Genomic DNA, 24,608 nt, shown 5'->3' with positions numbered 1-24,608 from the left:
CAAAGCCTGGCCTGTAGCTGGCACTCAGAGTTCTCTGGGTTTGCAGAATGAGGGAACAAGATGTATTGCAGTGGATACAGAGCCTGGCATACAAAGTTCCTTGTGTTTGTGGCTGCAAGTACCTGGGTCCCACCCCTCGTGATTCTAATTGGCCTTGTCTGCAGGGCTGATTCAGTTGGAAACAATTCCCTGGTAGGCTGGTAACAAATTCAGGGGACAGGAATTATATGAAGTAAAGCCTCCTCTGGTGGCAGCCAAGGCTCTCTTCTCCATGCCTTTGAGGAAGGGATTTCCTGTAAGGATTCCGTCTTGTTTGTGCGACGCTGACAAAGTGGTTTGTGGCCTGCTCTCACCTTCCTCAGCAGCTGTCTCTGATCATCTCCAAACCTCCAGCTCCAGACCTCACGGATTCTCTTCACAAGCAACCTGTGAGGACACTGGTGACGGTCCACTGCCTTCGGTCCACACCATGCGTGAGTTGGTCAGCATGAGGCCTTGGTCTCAGATCCCCAGAGGGTATGAGGGGTTCTGGGTCCCTTCCCCCACCCCACCCCACCGGACACCCAGCCAACCCCCATTTAGAGGAGGGGTGGAGAGGGCCCAGGCTGACTATTCTCCACTCTCTTGAGGAAATGGGCCAAGTGAGCCCTGACATTCCCATCCTGGTTCCACATGGAAAACCTCCTCTCCTGGAAGTGGTCATGGCTGAGGTGAATTTCTTTTCACTGGTTGAGGGGATAGACCTGACTTATGTGGTCCTCACAGGTCCAGCCTTTGGAGAGTGGGGAGGGTCTCCTAGGTTGACGGGGGTGTGAGGCAAAGGGGAGGAGGGTTGGTTTAGATTAACATTCTTTGGATGCCTACTAGAGGTGGGGGAGGGGCAGAGAACCCACCATTACCCTTGACTCTGACATCAACTATTTAGGGTAGATTGTATTACCCCCAGGGACGATTCTTGAGGTTTGCCTTATAGCCCAGCATATGACCGATTCTGGCATGTTCCACGTGTAGTGTTTATGTGCACTGTTCCATGCCAATTAAGTAAATTTGTTAATTTACTTAATTCTCATTTTAAAATCTCCACCTAGTGGAATTTATGTCTGCCATTTTATGTGTCACTCAAGGAGGTGTGTTGCCACATTGTAATCGTGAATTTATCCATTTCTCCTTTTACTGTCATTGTTCGCTTTGCACATTTTGGCTCTGTGTTAAGACATGCACACCAGTTTAGAATTTTGTATTAATGGCTTCTTTTTGCATTGAACCTTTTATCATAACGAAATCTCCTTTTCTCTAGTAATGTTATTTTTTTCTTGAAAGAATACCTTTCCCTTTAGTAATATGGGTATACCAGCTTTCAGTCGGTTAGTGTGTAAACGGTACACATTTTGCCAAGTTTTAATTTATTTTCAAATTTTCTAAATCATTAAATTTTGCATGTTTCTCCTTTAAGCAGCATTTGATGGAATGTTTTCTTTCCAGTCTCATAATATCTGTCTTTCTATTTGGAATATCCAGTCTGAAACTTTTAATGTAAATATAGATATAACTTGGTTTCTGTATACCATATTAACTGCACATTTATTTCTGCCTGTTGTAAGGCCCTTTTCCTCTCCTTTCCTTGAAATGATTTAATATTTTCTTTTAGAGGGAGAGAGGGGTGGGGAGGGGTGGGGAGGGGCAGGGGGAGAGGGAGTGGGAGAGAGAGAGAGAGAGAATGGCTTGATCTCACACACCTGAGAACATGACCTGAGCCGAAAACAAGAGTCAGATCCTTGGGGTGCCTGGGTGGCTCAGTCAGTTAAGTGGCAACTCTTGATTTCGGCTCAGGTCGTGATCTCGGGGTCATGACTTCGGGATTGTGAGATAGAGCCCCGAGTTGGGCTCTGCTCAGCGTGGAGTCTGCTTGAGATTATCTCCCTCTCCCTCTGTCTCCCATTCTGCCCCTCCCTTCCCCCCTCCTCCGTGTCTCTCTCTCTCTCTCTCAAATAAATAGATAAGTAAAATCTTAAAAAAAAGTTTGGACACTTAACCGACTAAGTCACCCAGGCGCCCCTAATATATATATATTTTTAGTATTAGATTGCTACCTCATTTGGCTGGAAAGTTAAACATTCTTTAGCCATTCTTGTAGCGTTTACCCTTAAGACTATAATGTACTTTTTTTTTTGCCTTTTCATGGTCTTATGTAAATTACTTCTTTAAAGCTCTTCAGACAGAGAAGGAACTTTGGAACACTTTGATTCCACTCACACCCTCCCAATGTATTGCCATGAATTTTAATTCTATGTATATTTAAACCCCTAGAAGACATTAGTGTCCTGGTGCTATATAATCAATACTCATTTAGACTGGCCTACATATTCACAAATGCCGTTAGTCTTTCTTTCCTGCATCTTTGTGCCTCCATCTGGGATCGTGTTTCTTCTGCCTGAAGAAGAACCTTTAATATTTCTTTTAGTTTGAGTCTTCTGGTCACAAATTTCCCCAGTTTTGCTACATTAACATCACTGTGAAATGTACATCTTTTCTTTAGGAATGTTTTTCCTTAAAGCATACTTTGTCTCCTATTAGTATTGTTATACTGACTTGATTATCCTGTTACTTTGGGAAAGTTCTCAAGCAAGATCGCTTCAAATGCCACTTCTCCACATTTCCCTCTCCTTCATTCCGGGACTCGAATGAAGCATGTGTTAGATATGCTCACTACATCTCCCTTAATTCTCTCCCTCTCTCTTTTGGTATTCTCCATATTATGTCTCTCCAGGCTTTTCTGGATATTGTCATCAGACCTAACTTTCGCTTCTCTAATTCTTTCTTCAGGCGGGAACTCACCTTTGACCCTTGAACCATAACACCAAACTTTCAGGGTGGATTTTGTTATCCCCCTAGGGTAGAGGAGGGAACTGTGAGTTGGAGATGACAGGCAACTTGTCCCAGGTCACCCAGCCTGAAAAGGGCAGAGCAAGGGCTAACATCACAGATTAAACCCTAGGCCCAAACCCTTTCCTCTGTGCTCGTTTTCTTCTTGGCTGCACGTCCTCCCCACCTCTCATCTCCCAGGAAATGCAACCACAGTGAAGTTTTTCAACCTTTTTAGCACTGTGCTCTATTTCATTTTAGATGATAAAGTCAGTGATATTTCTTCATTAGCCATGATATTTCCCCAGAACCGTTTGTGGTGTTGGGACCACTGATGCATTGTTCTCAATTTCAGGGCATAATGATGTAGGTAACCCCTTACAAAGAAGAACAAGATGCTGGGGTATTTACCGAAGGAGATATAACAACTGGTCTGAACAAGTCAGTTCTGGCATTCAACCTTCATCCCACCAGCAACAAGATGGAGATCCGGCAACAAATGGCGCTCACATGAGTACCCGAGTGAGATAGTAAGTGACCAGTCAGCATAGCTGAAATGTACCAGCCAGTGGAATACATAGCCCTGTAGCTGAATATGTCATTCTCTTCTCCAACCTGGAAGAGTGAAGAATGATAGAAGCAGGTTAATGGTTGAGCAAACTTTATTGTACCCTGGTATCAGTGGGCAAACGTGTAATGGAAGACTTTCTGAGCACGTGTGGACTACTTCCTTCTCTCCACTTCCCCACAGTGCTCCCTATGCCGTTTCACCGTGTCATCGGAGAGGCAATTTTCAGAAACAAGACCAAACCCAAGCTAACATGGAGGGAGAGCAAAAGCCTCCAGAGAGAAGAATGCAGCGGGAGAGGCAGGATGAGACCGTGGGGAAATGGTTCAAGATCATTGTGAGTGCCCCTGCAAAATGGACCTAATAAGTAGAAGAAGGTGAACAGAGGGAATTGTGTTGGACTCATGTAGAGACGCTACGTACTTTTCTGGGGGCAGAGGCGTGGGTAATCGGTCTTTTTATTACTAGCATCATTACATTTGTAGCATTACATATGTTAACATCCTAGTTAACATCCTAGATCAAGTAAGGGCAGACTCAGAGGAGCAATATAAAGGGAACAGACTGACTACAGGGAGAATCAGGTAAGTTGTCTAAGAGCAGAGGAAACTACAGCCAAGGAGATGGAGCAACTCCACACTGGAAGGCTCAGTTTAGCTCTAGCTGAGTGTGGGAGGAGGTTGTGTCTCTGGGGTCCCTGTTGGAGAAGCAGGCTAAGGCATCCTGCCCTGAGCTAGTATCACTTGGAACTTTAAAAAAGGAAGTACGTGTTAAACATCTTAAGTTGATTATTTGAAAAAAAAGTGTTTGAATTGAAGGAAAAGTTATTTAGTAAATCCATGTCTGGCACAAGAGTTTGCAATAATGGATAATGTCTTATCATAAGAAATTATTTTAAAGTCCCCCCCCCCAAAAAAAAAAGGTATGAAAGGAAGACATGGTTGGGTCTTATCTTAACCTTGGAATCCATTGTGTCAATCTCTTCTCCCATCTCTGGCTCCTAGATTCCATTCGGCATCAAATATGATGAGAAGTGGTTGCTGGATCTGATTCAGGGACAATGCAGTGTCCCCTTCACCCCAGTCGAGGTAAGAGAAAACAGCAAAGCAGATGAGAAGAAACAGGGCAGATGAGCAGTGGCTCGGGTCTCATATTCTCTTTCTCTTGCCATTCTCCCTGTAGTTTCACTATGAGAGAATGCAGGCCCAGTTCTTTGTTGAGAATGCCAACGTTGCCTTTGCATTGAAGAGTGTCAACGGCAAGATCTGGGATGAGGCTAATGAAAGGGTGCGTGTCAAGGGCGTGACTGGGGCCAGTTAGGGGCAAGAGGGCAGGACAGGGGCAAGGTCTTGTGTCAGATGTCCTGGTACTTAACCCAGCCCCTCTTGTGTTCCCTACAGATCTCTATCTTTATCTACCCCTCTGATGCACCCCACTCTGTGCACAAAGAGCTGAAGTCAGAAAAGGTGGAGCAGACAAAGGTAATGCAGACTCAAGAGTAGCTGTGCATCCGCATCCAGGCCCACATCTCCTTCCCACACCTATTGCCCCCCCCCATCTCCACCTCAAACTCACAGCCACTGACCCCATCTCTAACTCTGCTGCTGACCATGAACAAATGATATGTAGTCTCCCAGCAATCCCTTAACATCCAGAGGGTCCTCTTTGCCCCTGGTATGCCTACAGCAGTAATTCTGGGGCAGCTGAGGGCAGAGGGGCCTGTCTCGGAAGGAGACTTAGGGATGGTAACGTGGGGAGGGGTTGGTGCTGGGGCTCTGCCAGCCGGGCCTCTCGCAGCCTTCTGATTCCCTCTTCTCGGCTTCTCGGAGACTTGATCACCCATGATATTGAAATGGTACCAAATCCTAGAAACAGCATGGCTGCCTCCCTGCAGACCCATGAAAAGAACATGCCCGAGGTGAGGACTCAGTCCCAGTGCTGAGACTGATGCTGAAGGTGGGAGAGATTAGGTAGAAGAGGCAGATTGGTCTCAGATATCCCCTGTTGCGGTCCTCACTCTAACTTTTTCTTCATCATAGCTTTTGCCCTCGAACCCGAGCACCAAGACACCCTGCCAGCTGGATGGCTTGTCCAACACTATGCAGAATGCCGCCAGCATCAAGAGCTTGAACCTCTCCAACAGTGAGGTGAGGTGTGGTACCCAGATCCTTCTTTGAAAGGAAGTTGGGAGTGCTCACGGGATGGTGACAAGAGTCAGGGGAGTGGATTTGTTGGAGAAGGGAAGGACCGGGGGTGCAGGGTCATCCTGGCCATCTCTCTCTGCTCCACGTGTTTCCTCCCCGTAATTATAGGTGAAGTCTGCAGGGGAGTTGGACGAGGGCAAAAGTCTGCAGCCAGAAGAGATGAGTGCCGATAGAAGCTCCCTGTGCACCACCTTCCCTGATAAATCAACCAACATAAGGTCAGTTGTACACTGTGTCACCCCGTGGGACTCTGAACTATGCCTGACGGTGCCTGTTTGGAGGAGGCAGCAGCTCTGTTCCTTTGGGGGGACCGGAGGCCCTATGCTCTCTTCTCTGTGTCCCTCGCCTGTGCTTAGACATCTCCTTCCCTTCCTCTGACCTGCTCACCGGTTTGTCTGGTCTGAGGTCCGTTTGCAGGTTGTCTGCACCCAGCCTTCTCTAGCGTGCCAACCCCAAAGTGTGATCTACAAAGCAGGGCTCCCCTTCCTCACTAGGACCAGGGTGACCACCTTGAGCCCAGTGCTGGTGCCCTGGACTGAGAGGGCCCTCCAGCCCAGGGCCTCATGCTGAGACGGGCCTTTCTGCCTCCCTGCCGAGACAGGGCTTCCCTCCCTTGTTCTGAGAGGGACCCTCTTTTCCTTGAACCAAATGTATCCCCCCTCCAATTCCGGGCTGCCTTGGTGGCTTTCCTGCCCCATGCTGAGGGCCGAGGTCCTGGGGGACTGCCATCATGACATCCGTTCCTCTGACCCCCTGCCAGGAGCTGGGCCCTCCTTGGGAGAAACCAGGGTTCCCTGAGTCAGGGGGCCAGAAGTGGGTGACTGCCAGTGAGCAGAGGGCTTCCTGAGGCAGGAATGGAAGGCAGAGGGCAGAGGTGCTTGAGAGGACAGAAGGGCAGGCCTCTCAGAGGCACTGCCCCCTCCCCTCCCTCCGCATGTCACATCATCCAGACTGGTCTTTCAGAGGAGCCCTGGGTAGCCCGACATGGGTATAATCCCTCAGGCAAGGAACCAACTGGGACAGGCACAGGTGCACTGGGGTCATCAGGAGGGAAGGTGGTGATCATAAGAGGGGACCACAGACCCCCAGCTCCATGCTGACCTGGGGCTTGACCCTCTACTCCCTCTGGGGTAGGTCTCCTGCCCCTGTGGCTGCTTCGTTCCCCATGCCTGGCTCAGACTGAGCTCACACAAGTGACAAAGTTTCAACCAGCGTGCAATGGGCCCCCGGCCCAACACCTGCATGTTTTCCATTCCTACGTCGGATGCCAGGGCCAGCCAGGGCAGATGAAGGAAGGGACTGCAGGCAGAGAGCCATTTCCCCTTTCTCCTCTCTTCCTCCCTGACCCCCACCACCATGGTAGAGCTTCTTTCCCTTCCCTTTGTTTTGCTTTCTCTCCCTCTTTTGTCTCTACTCCCCTATGTCTCTCTCACCTCTCCCTTCCTACCTTCAACCCCTCTTCTGTCTTCATCCCCCTCCCTCTCCCCCGCTGCCTCCTGGTTCCTGCCTCACTCACCTCCTTGCCCCAGCATCCCGGGCCACCCCTGGGGGGTGTCATGGTCCTGCAGCATGCTGGACCCCTAGTGAGGTAGCAGAGCCCTGGGCTTCCACCCCATTCCCTCTTCTCTCTGGAGCCTTTGGTGGGGACCTGAAGGAAGGAAGGGAGGCAGGAAGGAGAAGGCAGCCCTGGAGCCTGGGCTCCAAATGTTGCTTCTGGTGGCACTGGACACGGGAGTCAGGACAGTCTAGGTGGGATCCACCCAGGGGGAAAGAGAGGGAGGAGGGGGTGGGGTGGAGGAATGGAATCAGAGAGAGGAGGGGGAAGAGAGTGTGTGCTTTCCCTCTAGGTCCATCCACAAGGGAGGTGCCAAGGGCCCTGGAAGCCTAGGACACTGCAGTGTAGGTGGGACGTACAGGTGTAAGTGTGCTTGCTCCCATGATGAAGGACACCTGCAAAGTTTCACTGACTTTTCTGTTTTGTCTGGATTTCTGCAGCTCCATCCTGGAATTGTTTCCCAAGTTACTAAGCCTGGTAGGTGTATTCCTTGATCATTGACTCCTCTGCTGGCGCTGATGCTGCCCCAAACCTGCCCTGAAGCCATTTAGGTCTTGCAGAAGTTACAATTTTCATGACCCTTCAATCTCATGGACGTCCAGATCCATGTGGGAACCCAACAAGGGCTCCAGATCGCCTTCAACCACGTTCTCCAGGGGCGTCAGGGACCCCAAGACAGTGATCCCAAATGTAGTCTTGCCCATGTAATTTCCAGGGCCCTTTTGCACCTGGCCTCTGACCCTCACCCTCTCCGGGGCCCATCCTTTCCCTGATTGTTCAGCACCAACTCCTGGTCCACACTGCCCACTCCCTCTTCCTTTCCCCAGGACAGCCAGGAGTCACCTTCACCAACCAGTATCGGTACTGCAGCCCACAAGAGGTTACCAACCTGCAAGGTGAGGAGGGCGGATCAAGCCGGGTTTTGGGTGGTGCGTGAGGAGGGGTTATCAGCCGTGGTTCTGAGGACTGTTGTGATTTCAGGGAAGCTTCTTTGGATCTGATGCACTGAAGAGCCTAATCCTGCAATTCCTGCAGCAGTAAGTACTCCTGGGAATCTGGGGAAAGGGATGGCTAGGATGGGTGAGGTCACCCAAGCTCAGGACTGCTGACTGGGTCTGGAAATCTCATTTGGGATCCACACCACAGAGATAGACTGTGCTCATTGCTGTCCCACAGGTACTACTTGATCTACGACTCTGGAGACCGTCAGGGTCTCTTCGGTGCCTACCACAATGAGGCCTGCTTCTCCCTGGCCATTCCCTTTAACCCCGAGGGGTCAGCCCCGTGAGTAGCAAAGCTCCAACTCTGCTCCTGGGCCCTGTGGCTCCCTAGTGGATACAGGGCAGCTCCTGGAAACACCCACACTGGCCAGACCACCACCTCCTGTTCCTCTTTCTCTCCTAGAAGCAGCTTGTGCGAATACTTCAAGGAAAGCAGGAATATGAAGAAGCTCAAGGACCCCTGTGCGTGTGTGATGGGGAAGACTGGGCAGGGAAAGAGGTGTGAAGTGGTAATTATAGGGCCTAGGGTGTGGCAACCCCTGACCTTTGCTTGTTTCTCCTCCCCTCATAGCCCTGCGTGTTCAGCTGCTGAAGCATACAAAATGTGACATCATGCGCTCCCTCTGTGTGCTGCCCAAAACTCAGCATGACCTCAGCTCCTTCATGGTGGACGTGTGGTTCCAGACGGTGAGCACCGGCTTCCTCCCTCGGGCAGCCCCAGAAAGCCACGGGTGGGTAGGAAGTTTAGGTGACTTAGCACCTGGGCTCTTCCCTTTCAGGAGACGATGCTCTGCTTCTCTGTCAACGGGGTGTTCAAGGAAGGTGCGTGTGTGTAGAACCTCCTCCCCAGATGCGCCTCTGCTCTCTCCCTGCTGGCTGGGCTCCCTCTCAGAACTCTCCCAGCTTCCCTGGTGCCTTCCCTTCTCTTCCTATTCCCGTTATGTTCTCCCGTTTCCACGCTCCCCTCAAATCATCCTGGTCTGAACTAGGTCTATGCCGGTCTGCCCCACACAGCTTGGGCATTAGGGACACAGTCTGTGGAGTTGGACAGCTCTCACCCTAGATCTTTACTCTGTGACCTTGGGCTCTTAACCTGTAAGTTTCTTCATTTGCTAATGGACCTAATGATGTCCATCTCTTGAGCAGCTGTGAAAAATGCATCAAATGCACTTCTGAAGTGGTTTCCACTGGTCCCAGCACATGGTAGTGTTCCTGTCACTGGGAACAGATTGCCTTCCCCATTTGGAACACCCTGACTCCCCACAGAAAAACTGTCCCCTTCAGCATGAATATCGAGTCAGACCCTGGCTGGGGAATGCTGTGTGAGTATGTAAAGCATGTGGAATGCTAAAGGGGTATTGTTGTTTGTTGCTCGTTGTTGAAGTGGAAGGCACGTCTCAGGATTCTGTTCGTGCCTTCACCCGGACATTCATCGCTACCCCTGTCAGCAGTTACAGGTGAGTGCTTTGTTGTGGGTGGAACACCCAGTTCAGTATGAGTTCAGGGGTATGGGAATGGGGAGGTACAGGCTTCGGGGTGTTCTCAATATTGTGAAAAGCCAACAGGTACAACCAAGGAATCATGTCTCCTAGTGATTAAGAGCATCGGCTCTGGAATCAGATTATGGGTTCTTTCCCTGATCCCAACACTCACTAGTTTTGTGACCTTTGTCAAGTCACATGATCTCTTTGTGACCCAGTGACTTCCTCTGAAAACGGAGATTAGACTGTCCACTCTTAGGCAGTGTAAATATGGGGGTAAAATTGTCTGTGGTTTGGGGATAAACCTACAAATGTAGTGAAATTGGTTAGACAGTCTCTCCAAAGGTTGGCTCTGTGAAGGGTGAAGGAAAAGTAGAGGTACCAGCCAAGGAACGTGGGTGGCAGGCACAGTAAGGGTATGGAAAGAACCTGGTTGCTGAGTGGCAGTGGAAGCAGGATCGTTGTCGGGGTGTGGGGTTGTCTATCAGTCCAGTTTCTAAGGTCCCATTTTTTCCTTCAGTCTATGCATCGTGAATGATGATCTGTTTGTGAAGGACGCCAACCCCAAGGAGACCCAGAGCACATTCTCTATCCCAGTGTTCACACCCTCCTGCAGCTCCTGGCCCACCCTTTGCCAGAAGCAGCAGGAAATGGGGCAGACTTTCTCCATGCAGTCTGGGATGAATCTCCAGTGGTCTCAGAAGTGAGTGCTGGGGGTGCATGGGGATAGGAGGGAGCTGGGAGTAACCAAGATTGAATCATGTCAACTTGCAGGTAATTTGTTTTGCTTATTTAGTTCACTCATCATCAACCCTGAACATAATCCTTTCATTACTTATAAGCTAAGCAGTTTATTTATTTATTTATTTATTTATTTACTTACTTACTTATTTTTAGCTAGCTTGTTTTTTAAAACAGTTGTTCATTGCTTTCCTAAATCCATGGACCTGAACATTTATTGACAGACATTTTGGTTTCAGGAATTTTTCCCAGTACACACTGTGCCACAGGGCTCATTCCACTGCCTCAGTTGTGATCAATGTAGTGGCGTGTTTCTTTTGCATGGATTGGGAAATGGTACTGTGCAATCAGATTGTCTCCGGCTTTAGTTTTAATGGATGTCACCTGTGCTTTCTCCACCCTAGGTAACTTCACGACAGCCAATGGGACTACATTGGTTCTCACATGGCCCAAGGTGAGGTTCAGGAATTCAGGCCAAATGAGCCGAAACTGGGTGGCCTGGGGAGGAGACTCAGGGCTCCTGGCTCTGCTGATCTCCCAACTCCCTCTCTTCACTTCCTCCAGGCCAAGCACATGATCCCAGAGGAGACCCTCACCCAGACTCATCCAGGATCCTGAGAACACAGCCCTGACAAGAAACTGTTTTTTGTAGTCATCTTCATCATCTTTGCTGTCTATTTTCTCTAGCCTGAGTTAATCTCTGACTGAGCGGGAGGTTTGCTGGGAGCTGGGAAGCCAACGTTTAACTGACACTAATCTGCTCAAAGACCAACTGCGCATTTTCCCACCCGGGATCCCTGATTCTCTTCTTAATAAATAGTGGCATTGCGTGTTATGTTGAATCTCTGCAAAATCCATTCAAGGCCTGTATCTTGATCACTGGTCTACAGAGAAAGAAAAGGAGATCCAAAGAGGGTCAGTGACTCTTGGAGAACAGTAGGGTAGAGACTCAAATACTAGACCTCTCTTTAAAGCCCAGGCTCTGTGTGTGCCCCATGGCTGTGTGCCTACCAGGGTGGGGGAATGTTCTCTTATTCTGTTATACCTGGGGATAGTGTTCTGTGCCCCTAGTGTATTAGTCAAGTATTTTTAGGCAGAGAACAGTATTCTTTCTTAGCCATACAAATCTATTCAAATTTAAAAGCAATCCATTTAGGGAAAAACAGCATTAAAGAGCCCAAGAGAACCTGGGAAGAATAAATTGCCATCATATATAACTTATATTGTATTAATATCCTTGACATATAAAGGAATCACTAGAAAGAGGGAAACAAGTATCAGTCAAGAATTGTTATTAAAATCAATAGGAATACCCAAGATAGGCATGAAATCCATCCAACCATAATAACCTACAAGAACACAACTGCAAATATTTAGACATGGTACTAAATGAGAAAGTAAAGCTGACCTGGAGGCTGGTGTTCTCTGTCCCCAGTGTTCTAGTCAGATATTTTTATACATAGAATAGTATTACCTTCTTAGCCATATACATCTATTGAAAAGCAACCTGTTTGAAGAAAAGCAACATTAAAAAGCACATGAAAATCTTGGGATAAAAAATTGTCTTCACGTATAACTGATATAAATATCCTTGATATATTAAAAAAAATCAGTAGATCAGATACTGAGATCAACCTAAAATTCTTATTAAAAGTATATAATAATGCCCAAAAAGTCTATGAAAGTCTATCCAAACATAATAATAATAAAAACACATTTGCAAACTTTGAGATAAGATACTAAATGAGAAAAGAAAGCTAGAGACTTTTATTTCCAGGAAAAAAAAAAAAATGTATGTAGTGTGTGTGGGTTTGTGTGTGTGTGTGTGTGTGTGTGCATACTGATACACTGTATAGGATGTGTAGAAAACTCATTAATTATAAAAGTGCATGTGTCAGGTAAAAATATTTGGAAAAGACATAACCTCTTAGAAGCAGGATTTTTTTTTTTCTTTAGGTCAGAGAACCCCCCCCCTCCCTCTGGTGTGTAAGGTACCTATTGGGGTCTGGAGGAGATGGAGAATTATTGATATGAGGAAGGCCCCTCAGAGTCAGTTCTGGAAGGCGTTCACAGGTGGACCCTCCCTTGAGGCCTAGGAGCATAGTGGAAGGAGGGGGTTCAAATGTAGGGGCAGACCTTGTGTGCCTTCATGAGCAAATAAGTAAACAGCCTTTCAGACCTACGCCCCCTGGGCAGCCTCTAGGTTGCTACTGTTTATGGTTGAGAACTAGGAATGCTCCCCTAATTACTTCCATGTCTATTGCAATCCTTATTCTCCATCCTGTTTATAAAACACATAACTACTCAATCAAAATCGGGCAGGTCTGAGGCCACAGGAAATTACTCAGAATAGGAAAGGCAAAAGCAATCCCAAGGTTCCCAGCCTGGTGTCTGCTGGGACACCTGCCACCTGCTAGGACACCTGCTGGATGGGAACCTGCCATCCTAGCTCTGATATTTTTTGCCTTACAAGGGTCCTGCTCAGATGTTTATCTTCTATGCACCCAATGAAGCTTTGGGTTAAGGATCAAGATCATAACCCATTTCCTTTTGTTTCATGTGCTTTTGTGACCCTAGTTTTTTAACTTTTTTGTCATCCATTCTCTCTGTATCAGCAGAAAGACTGCCCTCCTATGTCATCACTGGGTGTTCTGTAAGCCAAAGCTTAATTTTATATGTAATGGGGACTTATGAAGATTTCTGAATGGGTGTAGTGACAAAATCATCTTCCTTTTGAATGTCAGTGACAAATATATATTAACAATATAAATATTATAAATATGTATATGTGTAAATATATACATTTCCATACCTAATCTTACCAATTAATAAGTATCCTTTTTTAAAAAAATTACTAAAATAGAAATTTCTGTAGTAATTTTAACAATGAGGGTGTTATGCTCAAATTTTTTGAAAACACACTTGCTTTTGAAAATGCAAATTTGTTCCAGTTCTATTGAGTTTATCTGAGAGAAACACTAGATAAAAGAGGATAATTAGACCCAACTGAACCAAGCCACAAACCTCAAATATCTACCAGCTCCCTCAGTCCACAGTAATTGTTATCAGCCACACCCATCCACATTTGATGTTAGCATTTTCTGTGTGATTCAGTTAGCTTTCTTTCCACCACTTGATATCTTTTCTATGTATGCTCTGATCAATGAACATGGTATGTCTCATCAGGTATTTAGATTTCATCATTATTTTGTAGTTTTCAGCATACAAGTCCTATAAAGGTTTCTTAAAATTACACCTAAAGATTTTTGAGTGATTGCAAGTGACATGGTGCTTTTAGGTTCAAATTAGAATGTCTGCGTGTTCATTGCTACTTTATAGACATGCAATTGGTTTTTCCATTTATCTTGTATCCTATTACCTTGTTAAACTCACTAGTTTTAAGAAGTGTGTGTGTGTGTGTGTGTGTATGTGTGTGTGTGTGTGTATTTTCCTTGGGATTTTCTACATAGACAATTATGTCATCTGCAAATAAGGAGATCTTTTTTTCTTCCTCTCAAATCTGTATGTCTTTTACTTCGACTTTTTAAATTTCTTTCTTTCTTCTTTCTTTCTTTCTTCTTTCTTTCTTTCTTTCTTTCTTTCTTTCTTTCTTTCTTTCTTTCTTTCTTTTCTTTCTTTCTTTCTTTCTTTCTTTCTTTCTTTCTTTCTCTCTTTCTCTCTTTCTCTCTTTCTCTCTTTCTTTCCCTTTCTTTTGCCCATTGCCCCTGCTGGAACTTCCACATCATGTTCAATAGAAGCAGTGAGAGTGTACATTTTTCCTTTTTCTCCAGATATTATTAGGTAGGAAACCATTCAGTCTAGCATCATTAAATATATTTTTGCTGTAGGTTTTTTTGTAGATGCTCTTTATTAAGTTGAAGAAGTTTGCCTTTATTTCACAAAGAGAAAATCAATTAGCGCTAATAAGTGAATTTAGCAATGTTGCAGGCTACAATATCAAAATTTAAAAAAATGCATTTCTATGCATCATCACAGAACAATCTGAAAATGAAATTAGGAAGATAATTTCAAATACAGTAGCATCAAAGAGAATAAAACACATGAATAAATTTAACTGGGAAAACGCAAAACTTATATTCTGAAAACCACAAAGCATCATTGAAAGAAATCAAGACCTACTTAAATGGAAAGAGGGAGGAGGAGGCAAGATGGCGGAAGAATAGGGGACCTCCTTTCATCTGGTCCCTTGAATTTAGCTAGATAACCATCAAATCATTCTGAACACCCACGAATTCAACCTGAGATGTAAGAAAAAAAAAAAAATCTGGAACTCTACAAGTAGAAAAGTGACCACTTTCTGCAAGGTGGGAGGTGCAGAGGAGTGAATCTGAGGGGATATATCAGAAGATAAACAGTGGGGGGAGGGAGCCTCAGTAAGCTGGCTACCAGAAAGTGATATAGCCCAAGAGGGCAAAATCAGAACCCTTAGAAATCTGCTCCAGTGAGAGACATCCCTGACTGAAAGGAGCTCGGGTGGTGAAAAGGGGCAAATTTCTAGATGGGACTGTGTGGTCTCAGGATCCCTGGAGTCACAGAAATAACCGGGGTGCCTGGGCCAGTAGAGTTCCCAAGCATTGGAACAGGGAAAGTGGTTAGGGTCAGTGAGCCCAGGAGGGGGCTCTCAGCTCGGTTTGCCATAAACCGCGAGCAGAGGCTCGATAGGGTGACTGCTCTCCGTGTGGGGACCGTGCAAATGACAGGAACTCAGAGCACCTTCGCCTTCCCATGGGAGGGGCAGAGTGGGTGCGTGCAGACTCCAGGGACAGCTCTCAGTGCCTGAACCCTGCAATAAGCAGGAATGCGGTGGCCCTCCGCCTCCCCGCCAGGGGCTGAGTGGGTGCATGCATGGCAGGGCAACAGCTCTCAGGGTGAGAACCTTGTAAAGGACAGTAGTGGACAACCCTCTGCTCACCCCCTGGAGGGACAGAGCGGGTGTGTGCAGGATTCGGAGTCCGCTCTCTGTGCCAGGGCCCTACAATGTGCGGGACCCTCCTCCTTTCCCCCAGGAGGATCAGTGTGGATGCACACTGTAGGAGTCTGCAGAGTTTGGCACACACAAAAGTGAAGACCATTTATCCCTGAGGGTTTACTGAAGAGAGGGGATAGGGATCTTTCGGCTCTGGGGCTGGAGATGAGGCACGGCCATTTTTATTTTGATCCTCTAAAGAAGCCCGGAGAGCCTTCCAAGAACAAAAGCCACACAGAGGACCAGCTTACACTGAGCCTGGCCCCCTGGCAAGGGGCGGAGCAACTCCACCCAAGCAAAGACACCTGAGAAGCAGTGTGACAGGCCCCTCCCCCAGAAGACCAACTGGAGGAATAGGTGCACAGCAAGTTTATGGACCACACAAGACTGTAAAACTCCAGCGCTGGGGGAAAATAGGATAAACCCCTAGTCAGACTCATGGAAAAGAAAAGAGAAAGGACCCAAATTAATAAAATCATGAATGAAAGGGGAGAGATCACGACCAACACCAAGGAAATACAAATAATTTTAAGAACATATTATGAGCAACTATATGCCAAGAAATTAGGCAATCTGGAAGAAATGGATGCATTCCTAGAGACCTATAAACTACCAAAATGGAAACAGGAAGGAACAGAAGATCTTAACAGACCCATAACCAGCAAGTAAATTGAAGCATTAATCAAAAACCTCCCAAAAAACAAGAGTCCAGGGCCAGATGGCTTCCCAGGGGGAATTCTAACAAACATTTAAAGAAGAAATAATACCTATTCTACTGAAGCTGTTTCAAAAAATAGAAATGGAAGGGAAAACTTCCAAACTCGCTCTATGAGGCCAGCATTATCTTGTTCCCCAAACCAGACAAAGGCCCCACCAAAAAGGAGAATTACAGACCAATATCCCTGATGAACATGGATGCCAAAATACTCACCAAGATACTAGCCAATAGGATCCAACAGTACATTAAAAGGATTATTCACCAAGACCAAGTGGGATTTATTCCTGGACTGCAAGGGCGGTTCAACATCCACAAATCAATCAACGTGATACATCCCATTAATAAATGAAAGGACAAGAATCATATGATCCTCTCAACAGATGCAGAAAAAGCATTTGACAAAATACAACATCCTTTCTTGATTAAAACTCTCCACAGTGTAGGGATAGAGGGAACATACCTCAATATCATAAAAACCATCAACAAAAAGCCCACAGCGAATATCATTCTCAATGGGGAAAAATTGAGAGCTTTTCCCCTAAGGTCAAGAGCACAACAAGGATGCCCACTCTCACCACTGTTGTTGAACATAGTACTAGAAGTCCTAGCCTCAGCAATCAAACAACAAAAGGAAATAAAAGGCATTCAAACTGGCAAAGAAGAAGTCAAACTCTCACTCTTCACAGATGATATGATACTTTATGTGGAAAATCCAAAAGACTCTACCCCAAAATTGCTAGAACTCAAACAGCAATTCAGCAAGGTGGCAAGATACAAAATCAATGCACAGATCAGTTGCATTTCTATACACTGACAATGTGACTGAAGAAAGAGAAATTAAGGAATTGACACCATTTACAATTGCACCAAAAGCCATAAAATACCTAGGAATAAACCTAACCAGAGAGGTAAAAGATCTGTACTCTAAAAAGTACAGGACACTTATGAAAGAAATTGAGGAAGACACAAAGAAATGGAAAAATATTCCATGCTCTTGGATTGGAAGAATAAATATTTTTAAAATGTCTATGCTACCCAGAGCAATCTACACATTCAATGCAATCCCTATCAAAATACCATCGAAATTTTTCCCAGAGCTGGAACAAATAATCCTAAAGTTTGTACAGAACCAGAAAAGACCCCAAATAGTCAGAGGGATGTTGAAAAAGAAAGCCAATGCTGGCAGCATCACAATTCCTGACTTTAAAGTATATTACAAAGTTGTGATCGTCAAGACAGCATAGTACTGGCACAAAAACAGACACATAGATCAATGGAACAAAAAAGAGAATCCAGAAATGGACCCTCAACTCTATGGTCAACTAATCTTTGACAAAGCAAGAAAGACTATCCAATGGAAAAGAACAGTCTCTTGGATAAATGGTGCTGGGAAAATTGGACAGCCACATCAGAAGAATGAAACTGGACCATTCTTTTACGCCATACACAAAGATAAATTCAAAATGGATGAAAGACCTAAATGTGAGACAGGAATCCATCAAAATCCTAGAGGAGAAACACAGGCAGCAACCTCTTCAACCTGGGCCGCAGCAACTTCTTGCTAGACACGTCTCCAAAGGCAAAGGAAGCAAAAGCAAAACCGAACTATTGGGACTTCATCAAGATAAAAAGCTTCTGCACAGCAAAGGAAGCAGTCAATAAAACTAAAAGGCAACCTATGGAATGCGAGAAGATATTTGCAAATGACATGTCAGATAAAGGGCTAGTATCCAGAATCTATAAAGAACTTATCAAACTCAACACCCCCAAAAACAAATAATCCAGTCAAGAAATGGGCAGAAGACATGAACAAACAATTTCTCCAAAGAACACATACAAATGGCTAAGGCACATGAAAAAATGCTCAACATTACCTGGCATCAGGGAAATACAAATCAAAACCACAATGACATTCCACCTCACACCAGTCAGAATGGCTAAAAATAACAAGACAGGAAAAAAGGAATGTTGGTGAGAATGTGGAGAAAGGGGAACCCTCTTACACTATTTATTGGTGGGAATGCAAGCTGATACAGCCACTCTGGAAAACAGTATGGAGGTTCCTCAAAAAGTTAAAAATAGAGCTACCCTACGACCCAGCAATTGCACTACTAGGTATTCACCCCAAAGATACAGATGTGGTGAAATGAAGGGGTACCTGCACCACAGTGTTCATAGCAGCAATGTCCACAATAGCCAAACTATGGAAGGAGCCGAGATGTCCTTCAATAGATGAATGGATAAAGAAGATGTTATATATATATATATATATATATATATATATATATATATATATATATCACTCCTTCTTAATCCACTCATTTATCCATGGACACTGGGGCTGCTTTCATAATCTGGCTACTGTAAATAATGCTGCAATAAAAATAGGAGTGCATGTATCGCTTTGAATTAGTGTTTTTGTATTCTTTGTGTAAATACCCAGTAGTGCAGTTGCTGAATCGTAGGGTAGTTCTATTTTTAACTTTCTGAGGAACCTCCATATTGTTTTTTACCGTGCCTGCACCAGTTTGCATCCATCCACCAGCAGTGCAGGAGGGTTCCTTTTTCTCCACATCCTCACCAACACTTGTCATTTCTTGTGCTTTTTATTTTAACCATTCTGACAGGTTTCAGGTGGTATCTCATTGTGGTTTTGATTTGCATTTCCCTGATGATAAGTGGTGAAGAGCATCTTCTCATGTGTCTGTTAGCCATCTGGATGTCTTCTTTGGAGAAATGTCTGTTCGTGTCTTCTGCCCATTTTTAATTGGATTATTTGGGACTTTTTGGTGTTGAGTTGTATAAGTTCTTCATATATTTTGGATACCAAGCTTTGATCAGATATGTCATTTGCAAATATCTTCTCCCATTCAGTAGGCTGTCTTTTAGTTTTGTTGGTTGTTTCCTATGCTGTTCAAAAGCTTTTTATTTTGATGTAGTCCCAATAGTCAATTTTGCTTTTGTTTCCCTTGCCTCAGGAGACCTATCTAAGAAAGATGTTGTTATGGCCAATGGCAGAGAAATTATTACCTGTGCTCTCTTCTAGAAGTTGTATGGTTTCCAGTCTCACATTTAAATCCTTCAACCATTTTGAGTTTATTTTTGTGTATGGTGTACGAAAGGGGTCCAGTTTTCCCAACACCATTTGTTGAAGAGACTGTCTTTTTTTCCCACTGGGTATTTTTTCTTCCTTTGTCAAAGATTAATCTATGCATCTATATTTGTGCTGGTACCATACTCTTTTGATTACTGCAGCTTATTAATATAACTTGAAGTCTGGAATTGTGATAGCCCCATTTTTTGTTTCTTTTTCAAGATTGCTTTTGCTATTCAGGGTCTTTTGTGATTTCATACAAATTCTAGGATTGTTTGTTCGATTTCTGTGAAAAATGCTGTTTGTGTTTTGATAAGGATTACACTAAATGTGGATTGCTTTGGGTAGTATAGACATTTTAACAATATTTGTTCTTCCAATCCATGAGCATGGAATGCCTTTCCATTTGTTTGTGTTGTCTTCAATTCCTTTGATCAGTGTTTTATAGATTGCAGAGTACAGGTCTTTCACCTTTTTGATAAAGTTTATTCCTATGCATTTTATTCTTTTTGGTGCAATTGTAAATGGGATTGTTTTCTTAATTTCTCTTTCTGCTGCTTCATTATTAGTGTATGGAAATACAACAGATTTCTATATGTTGATTTTGTATCCTGTGAATTTACTTAATTCATTTATCAGTTTTAGTAGTTTTTCAGTGGACTCAGTAAGGTTTTCTATATACAGTATCACGTTATCTGCAAAGAGTGGAAGTTTGATTACTTCCTTGCTGTTTTGGACGCCTTGTTGATGTTGTTGTTGTTGTTGTCTGATTTTTGTGCCTAGGACTTCCAGAACTATGTTGAATAACAGCAGTAAGAGTGGACATCCTTGTCTTATTCCTGACCTTAGGGGAAAAGCTCTCACTTTTTGCCCATTGAGGATGATATTAGCTGTAGGTTTTTCATATGCGGCCTTTATTATGTTCAGGTAGGTTCCCTGTTGTAGGCTGTCTTTTAGTTTTGTTGATTCTTTCCTTTGCTGTGCAGAAGCTTTTTATTTTGATGTAGTCCCAAGAGTTTATTTTCGCTTTTGTTTCCCTGCCTTAGGAGACATATCTAGAAGAATGTTGCTATGGCTGATGTCAGAGAAATTACTGCCGTATTGTTGTGGAATTCTTAAGCCTTTATTTCTTCTCTGGTTCTTACAACCCCCCAGGCTGGTTGCCAAAACTCTCTTTTGTTTTCCATAAGGTGGCACTATAGTTCAAGTTTGTGTTTCCTCCTCTGCCCAGAGATCCTGGTCTGCTTTTTGGAAGCATTCTGTTTATTGGAGCTTTCTCTTACCACTGCACTTGGGAGTGCACACTGGGAGCCTGACCAACAGTAGGGGAGGTGTGGGTTTAGCCCTCAGGGTGTTGGGAGTGCCTGCAGGCCCACTGTGGGGGATCCTGTAGTGAAGTTCTCCCCGGGGCTTGCGGGCCAACTTCCTGCTAAAGTCCTGTGCATAGTCAGCAAGTATCATGTCCCTTTAATGCCCCTTGATATTCTTATCTGCCTCTTCCCAGTATCTTCTGCCCCTACCCTCACTCAAGTCGTGGAAGTCCTGCCTTAGTACTCTGGTGCTGCTGGAGAGCAATGAGTTTGTCCAGCAGCATCCAAGAAAGCTGAGGTAGCCAAGCACTCATTCACTTTCTCCTTTTACTGCGTGAGAGGTCACTGCCAGCTAGTTCAGCATCATGCTGTTTTGCCTTGGATGGGCAGCACTGGCAAAGTTCCTCTTACCCTCTTCAGTGCATCCAGACTCATATTTTTTTGTTGTTGTTCCAACAGAGAGGTGGACTCTCTACTCAGGTACATGTATTTGTGGATGGATTTCTAATTAGTTGTCAAAGAGGGGGGACCAAAAGGAAGGACATCTTATGCTGCCATCATGCTGATGTTTGGTTCTACAAGTATTCATTCTTTGAAAGTCCTGAAAACACATCTTTTGAAGTTATACTATAATTTATTGAATCAATCCCTAGTAGATACACTTTAATTTTTTCAAACCTTGTTTATCATCAACATTGCACCAATAACACCTTATGCATGTAGTCTTCCATAAAACATGTGCCAATATATACTCCCACTTACACTGAATATATCACAATATTTGACTTATGCTCTGATGAACACAAGACATAATCATTTCTAAATACCTAAACATGCAGAAATGTAGATAGAAATACATAAGAGACACAAATGTACTCATCAACCGATTTATAACATATTGGCATTTTATCATGTGTGATCTAGATTTTTTTATTAAATATTATGAATATGCCTCAATCCATCTTGCTTTTCTTTCATTCCATTCTCTCCCCAGAGGCAACTGCACGTTAAGCCTTATGTACCCTTATGTATGTTTTTATACTTTTATAGATATTTTTTATGGCCATAAGTAATATACAACATTACTTTTAGAGACTTAAGAACGGTTGAGAATGGTCCTATAAGAAATGTTTGCTTTTGAAACACACTTTTCTTACATGATATTATGCTTTGTTTTTCATACATATTGATATATGGAGTTATAGGCTTTTTATTTTATTTTTTATTAAAGATTTATTTACTTACTTTAGAGAGAGAGAGTGCATGAGCAGGGGGAGGGGCAGAGGGAGAGAGGGAGGGGAAGCAGACTCCCCACTGAGCGGGGAGCCCTCCAGGGGGCTTGATACCAGGACCCTGAGATCATGACCTGAGCCAAAACCAAGAGTCAGACACTTAACCAACTGAGCCACCCAGGTGCCCCTATAGGTCTTTTATTTTAACTGAAGCATTGTGTTCCATTGTATAAATGCACCACAATCTGTTTGTTTTCTTATAGATGGGAATGCAAGGTTTTTTTTATGTCTGTTTGTTGTTATTATTTTTACCTTTATTTTTCATAATTATTTTTGTTTTGTACAGTATTAGAATGAATGGATATCATTGTTCCTAGTTCTTTCCCTCCCTGTGCCAACAAATGTTTCAATATTTTATCAATCCTGTCTGGCCAAGGTTTTCTCAAATCTGCCGTTACATAACAATCATTCAAGGTGTTTGCTAAACAAACAGAATCCCAGTTCCATGTCCTCAAATTTCTAATTCACCAGGTCAGTTAAGGGGTCTAGAAGCTTGTATTTTTCAGTAGTGCCTCAAGCATTTCCAAAGATCAGGCAAAGTCTGGGAAGCTCCTCTTTGATCAGTTAACAAGAAATCATCTCATTAAATTCTTAAGTGGCTTTTCTTTAATTTTTAGTTCAACTTCTGTTCTTTTATATCTCCATTGTCTTTAATGATTAGGTTAAAAATTTAAAAATACAGACATGCATAATGTAGCAAGTTAACAAATTTGATAAACATCCCTATTCATTTTTACTATGCAAATACATACACAGAAGACAACTTTAATTACCCAAGGAAAAATACAATAATCATTTAGAATGGTAAATAACTTCTTCTTCTTCTTCTTCTTCTTCTTTTTTAAGTAGCTCCATGCCCAGCGTGGAGCCCAATGGGAGGCTTAAACTTGCAACCCTGAGATCAAGACCTAAGCTGAGATCAAGAGTCTGACACACACCCAACTGAGCCACCCAGGCACCCCTGGAATGGGAAATAACTTCTAAGTAACGTATCCCTTATACAAGAAACCATTCTTCCCTGACCACGTAACCCTTACGTGATAGATAAGAATTGTCCTAATGCTGAAAGTTTTATTGCTGTTCTTTTCATGGTCATTAAAGACTTTTTGTTGCATTTGTTTCAAATCAAAACATTTTTCAATACGATAACACAAGTCACAGAACAATAGTGCTTGTGAAAATTATTGATGTTTTAAAATATGTAACTGTTAAAAAAGATATGTGACAGTTAATGTAACATATCCAGTTCAGAGCTTGATAAGATTTTTTTTAAAAGAACTTTGTTCCTCCTCTACAAAAGCCAGTTCATCTTGATAATGTCAGAAATAATTATTTTTAAAAATTCCAGTTGAGACAGAAACCAACATGAGTGGGATAGTTTCCCTAAGTCTTAAATAAAACGCAAAAGATTGTCTGCTTTATTTATACCTCCATCACACAGAATCACACAGAAGTTATATGTATATATAGAAACATTTCATTCCTTTTACGGTCCACAAAATTCCAGTGTATTGGTGTACCAAAAGCTGTTAAACGACAAGTGTGGTTGATGCCTCACACAGAAGGTTGCTTCACGCACAAAGCACCAACATAGCTCCTGTTGAAAAACGCTGCAAATTTTGGATTCTTACCAAAATTTCACCATCACCAAATCACTTCCATGAAGCTCTGTGAATGTCACTCGCTCTCCAGAAAGACTGTGAAATTTAGATTCTCATACGTAGTGTATTATAAATAATGCCCGCACTTTCACTAAGTTATTTAAAAATGCAATATGGCAAATATATATACATGTGCAATAAAGTACAAAGACTAATTTTACAGACACCAAAGTACTCATTACCTAAATTTACCACCTTCTGATATTTAGCATTCTTTCCTGGCAGTTCTCACACCACCTGCTTCAGAGCAACATACTAGAAGGACAAGTGACATGCTGTGGGTGAACAGAGCACGGGGTGGTACCTTCAAATGGTGAGATGGGATTGCCAGTGAAGCATCAAGAAGGAGGTGCCATTTGAGCTGAGAAAGGATAAATAGTCAAGGAAAGTTCTCCAAGGGGCCATTCCAGATCTGATCCATGGTACAGATGAAAGAATGTGCAAAGGTATACTTGGTGGTTACATAGATAATCCAGTATTGCTTCAGTGTAAGACACTTGGATGGATAGATTGAGAAATTATGGAAAGATAGGGCCAGCCAAGTCTCTGAGAGCCTCAAACACTGTGGCCACAGAATCAGGATACTTCCCTATAGGTTGTTTGTTTCCAAACCTGACTGAGCATCAGAACTTCTGTATTTTTGTTTGCTTGTTTGTTGTTTAATTTTGGTGTTGGGGATAGGTAAGGGGGAACAAACATCAAGATCTGAGCTGGACTCCTCCAAGTTAACTTCTTAACCTACCATTAGGCCTGGACAATCAATGCTTGTAGTTTTTGTCTTGAGATGATTAACTCTGTCTTTCAAACTTAGGATCTAAATGTGAGAGGATCTACAAGTTTCACCTGATATCTCCACAGATGTATGCTGAAGATGCACACCATTAACACAAGGAAGTTTCCACTCACTCTGTAAAATAAAAATCCTTAGCCAAACCCTTAATCTCAGAAACATAGGGTATCAGGGCTGTACAGGGCCTGAGTCCAACAGCATTAGTTTTCATAAACACCACCATATAACCACCACCCCAATCCAGACACAGAACATTATCAGTACCCCACAGGGCTCTTCCGTGTCCTCCTCCAAGCCATTACTACCACTGCCTCTATGCAAAGTTCACTACTATTCTGATTGCT

General features: G+C 43.8%; 1 protein-coding gene across 1 annotated transcript; it reads left to right on the top strand.

Moving 5' to 3' along the window:
* The first annotated feature begins 469 nt into the window (after window positions 1–469).
* On the top strand, window positions 470–24,359 carry NXF3 (nuclear RNA export factor 3). The gene is given in 20 exon segments (XM_021692174.1): window positions 470–473; window positions 3,218–3,392; window positions 3,614–3,767; window positions 4,435–4,518; window positions 4,613–4,717; window positions 4,831–4,942; window positions 5,060–5,104; window positions 5,260–5,348; window positions 5,743–5,852; window positions 7,630–7,666; window positions 8,017–8,085; window positions 8,171–8,226; window positions 8,366–8,473; window positions 8,594–8,652; window positions 8,762–8,877; window positions 8,970–9,012; window positions 9,575–9,647; window positions 10,192–10,374; window positions 10,817–10,866; window positions 24,286–24,359. Coding segments are annotated over 20 exon segments (1,746 nt in total).
* Window positions 24,360–24,608: the final 249 nt, after the last annotated feature.

This window comes from Neomonachus schauinslandi, chromosome X (genome assembly GCF_002201575.2).
Source record: "Neomonachus schauinslandi chromosome X, ASM220157v2, whole genome shotgun sequence".
Classification (NCBI taxonomy): Eukaryota; Metazoa; Chordata; class Mammalia; order Carnivora; family Phocidae; genus Neomonachus; species Neomonachus schauinslandi.
This window is presented reverse-complemented; position numbering and strand designations above follow the sequence as displayed.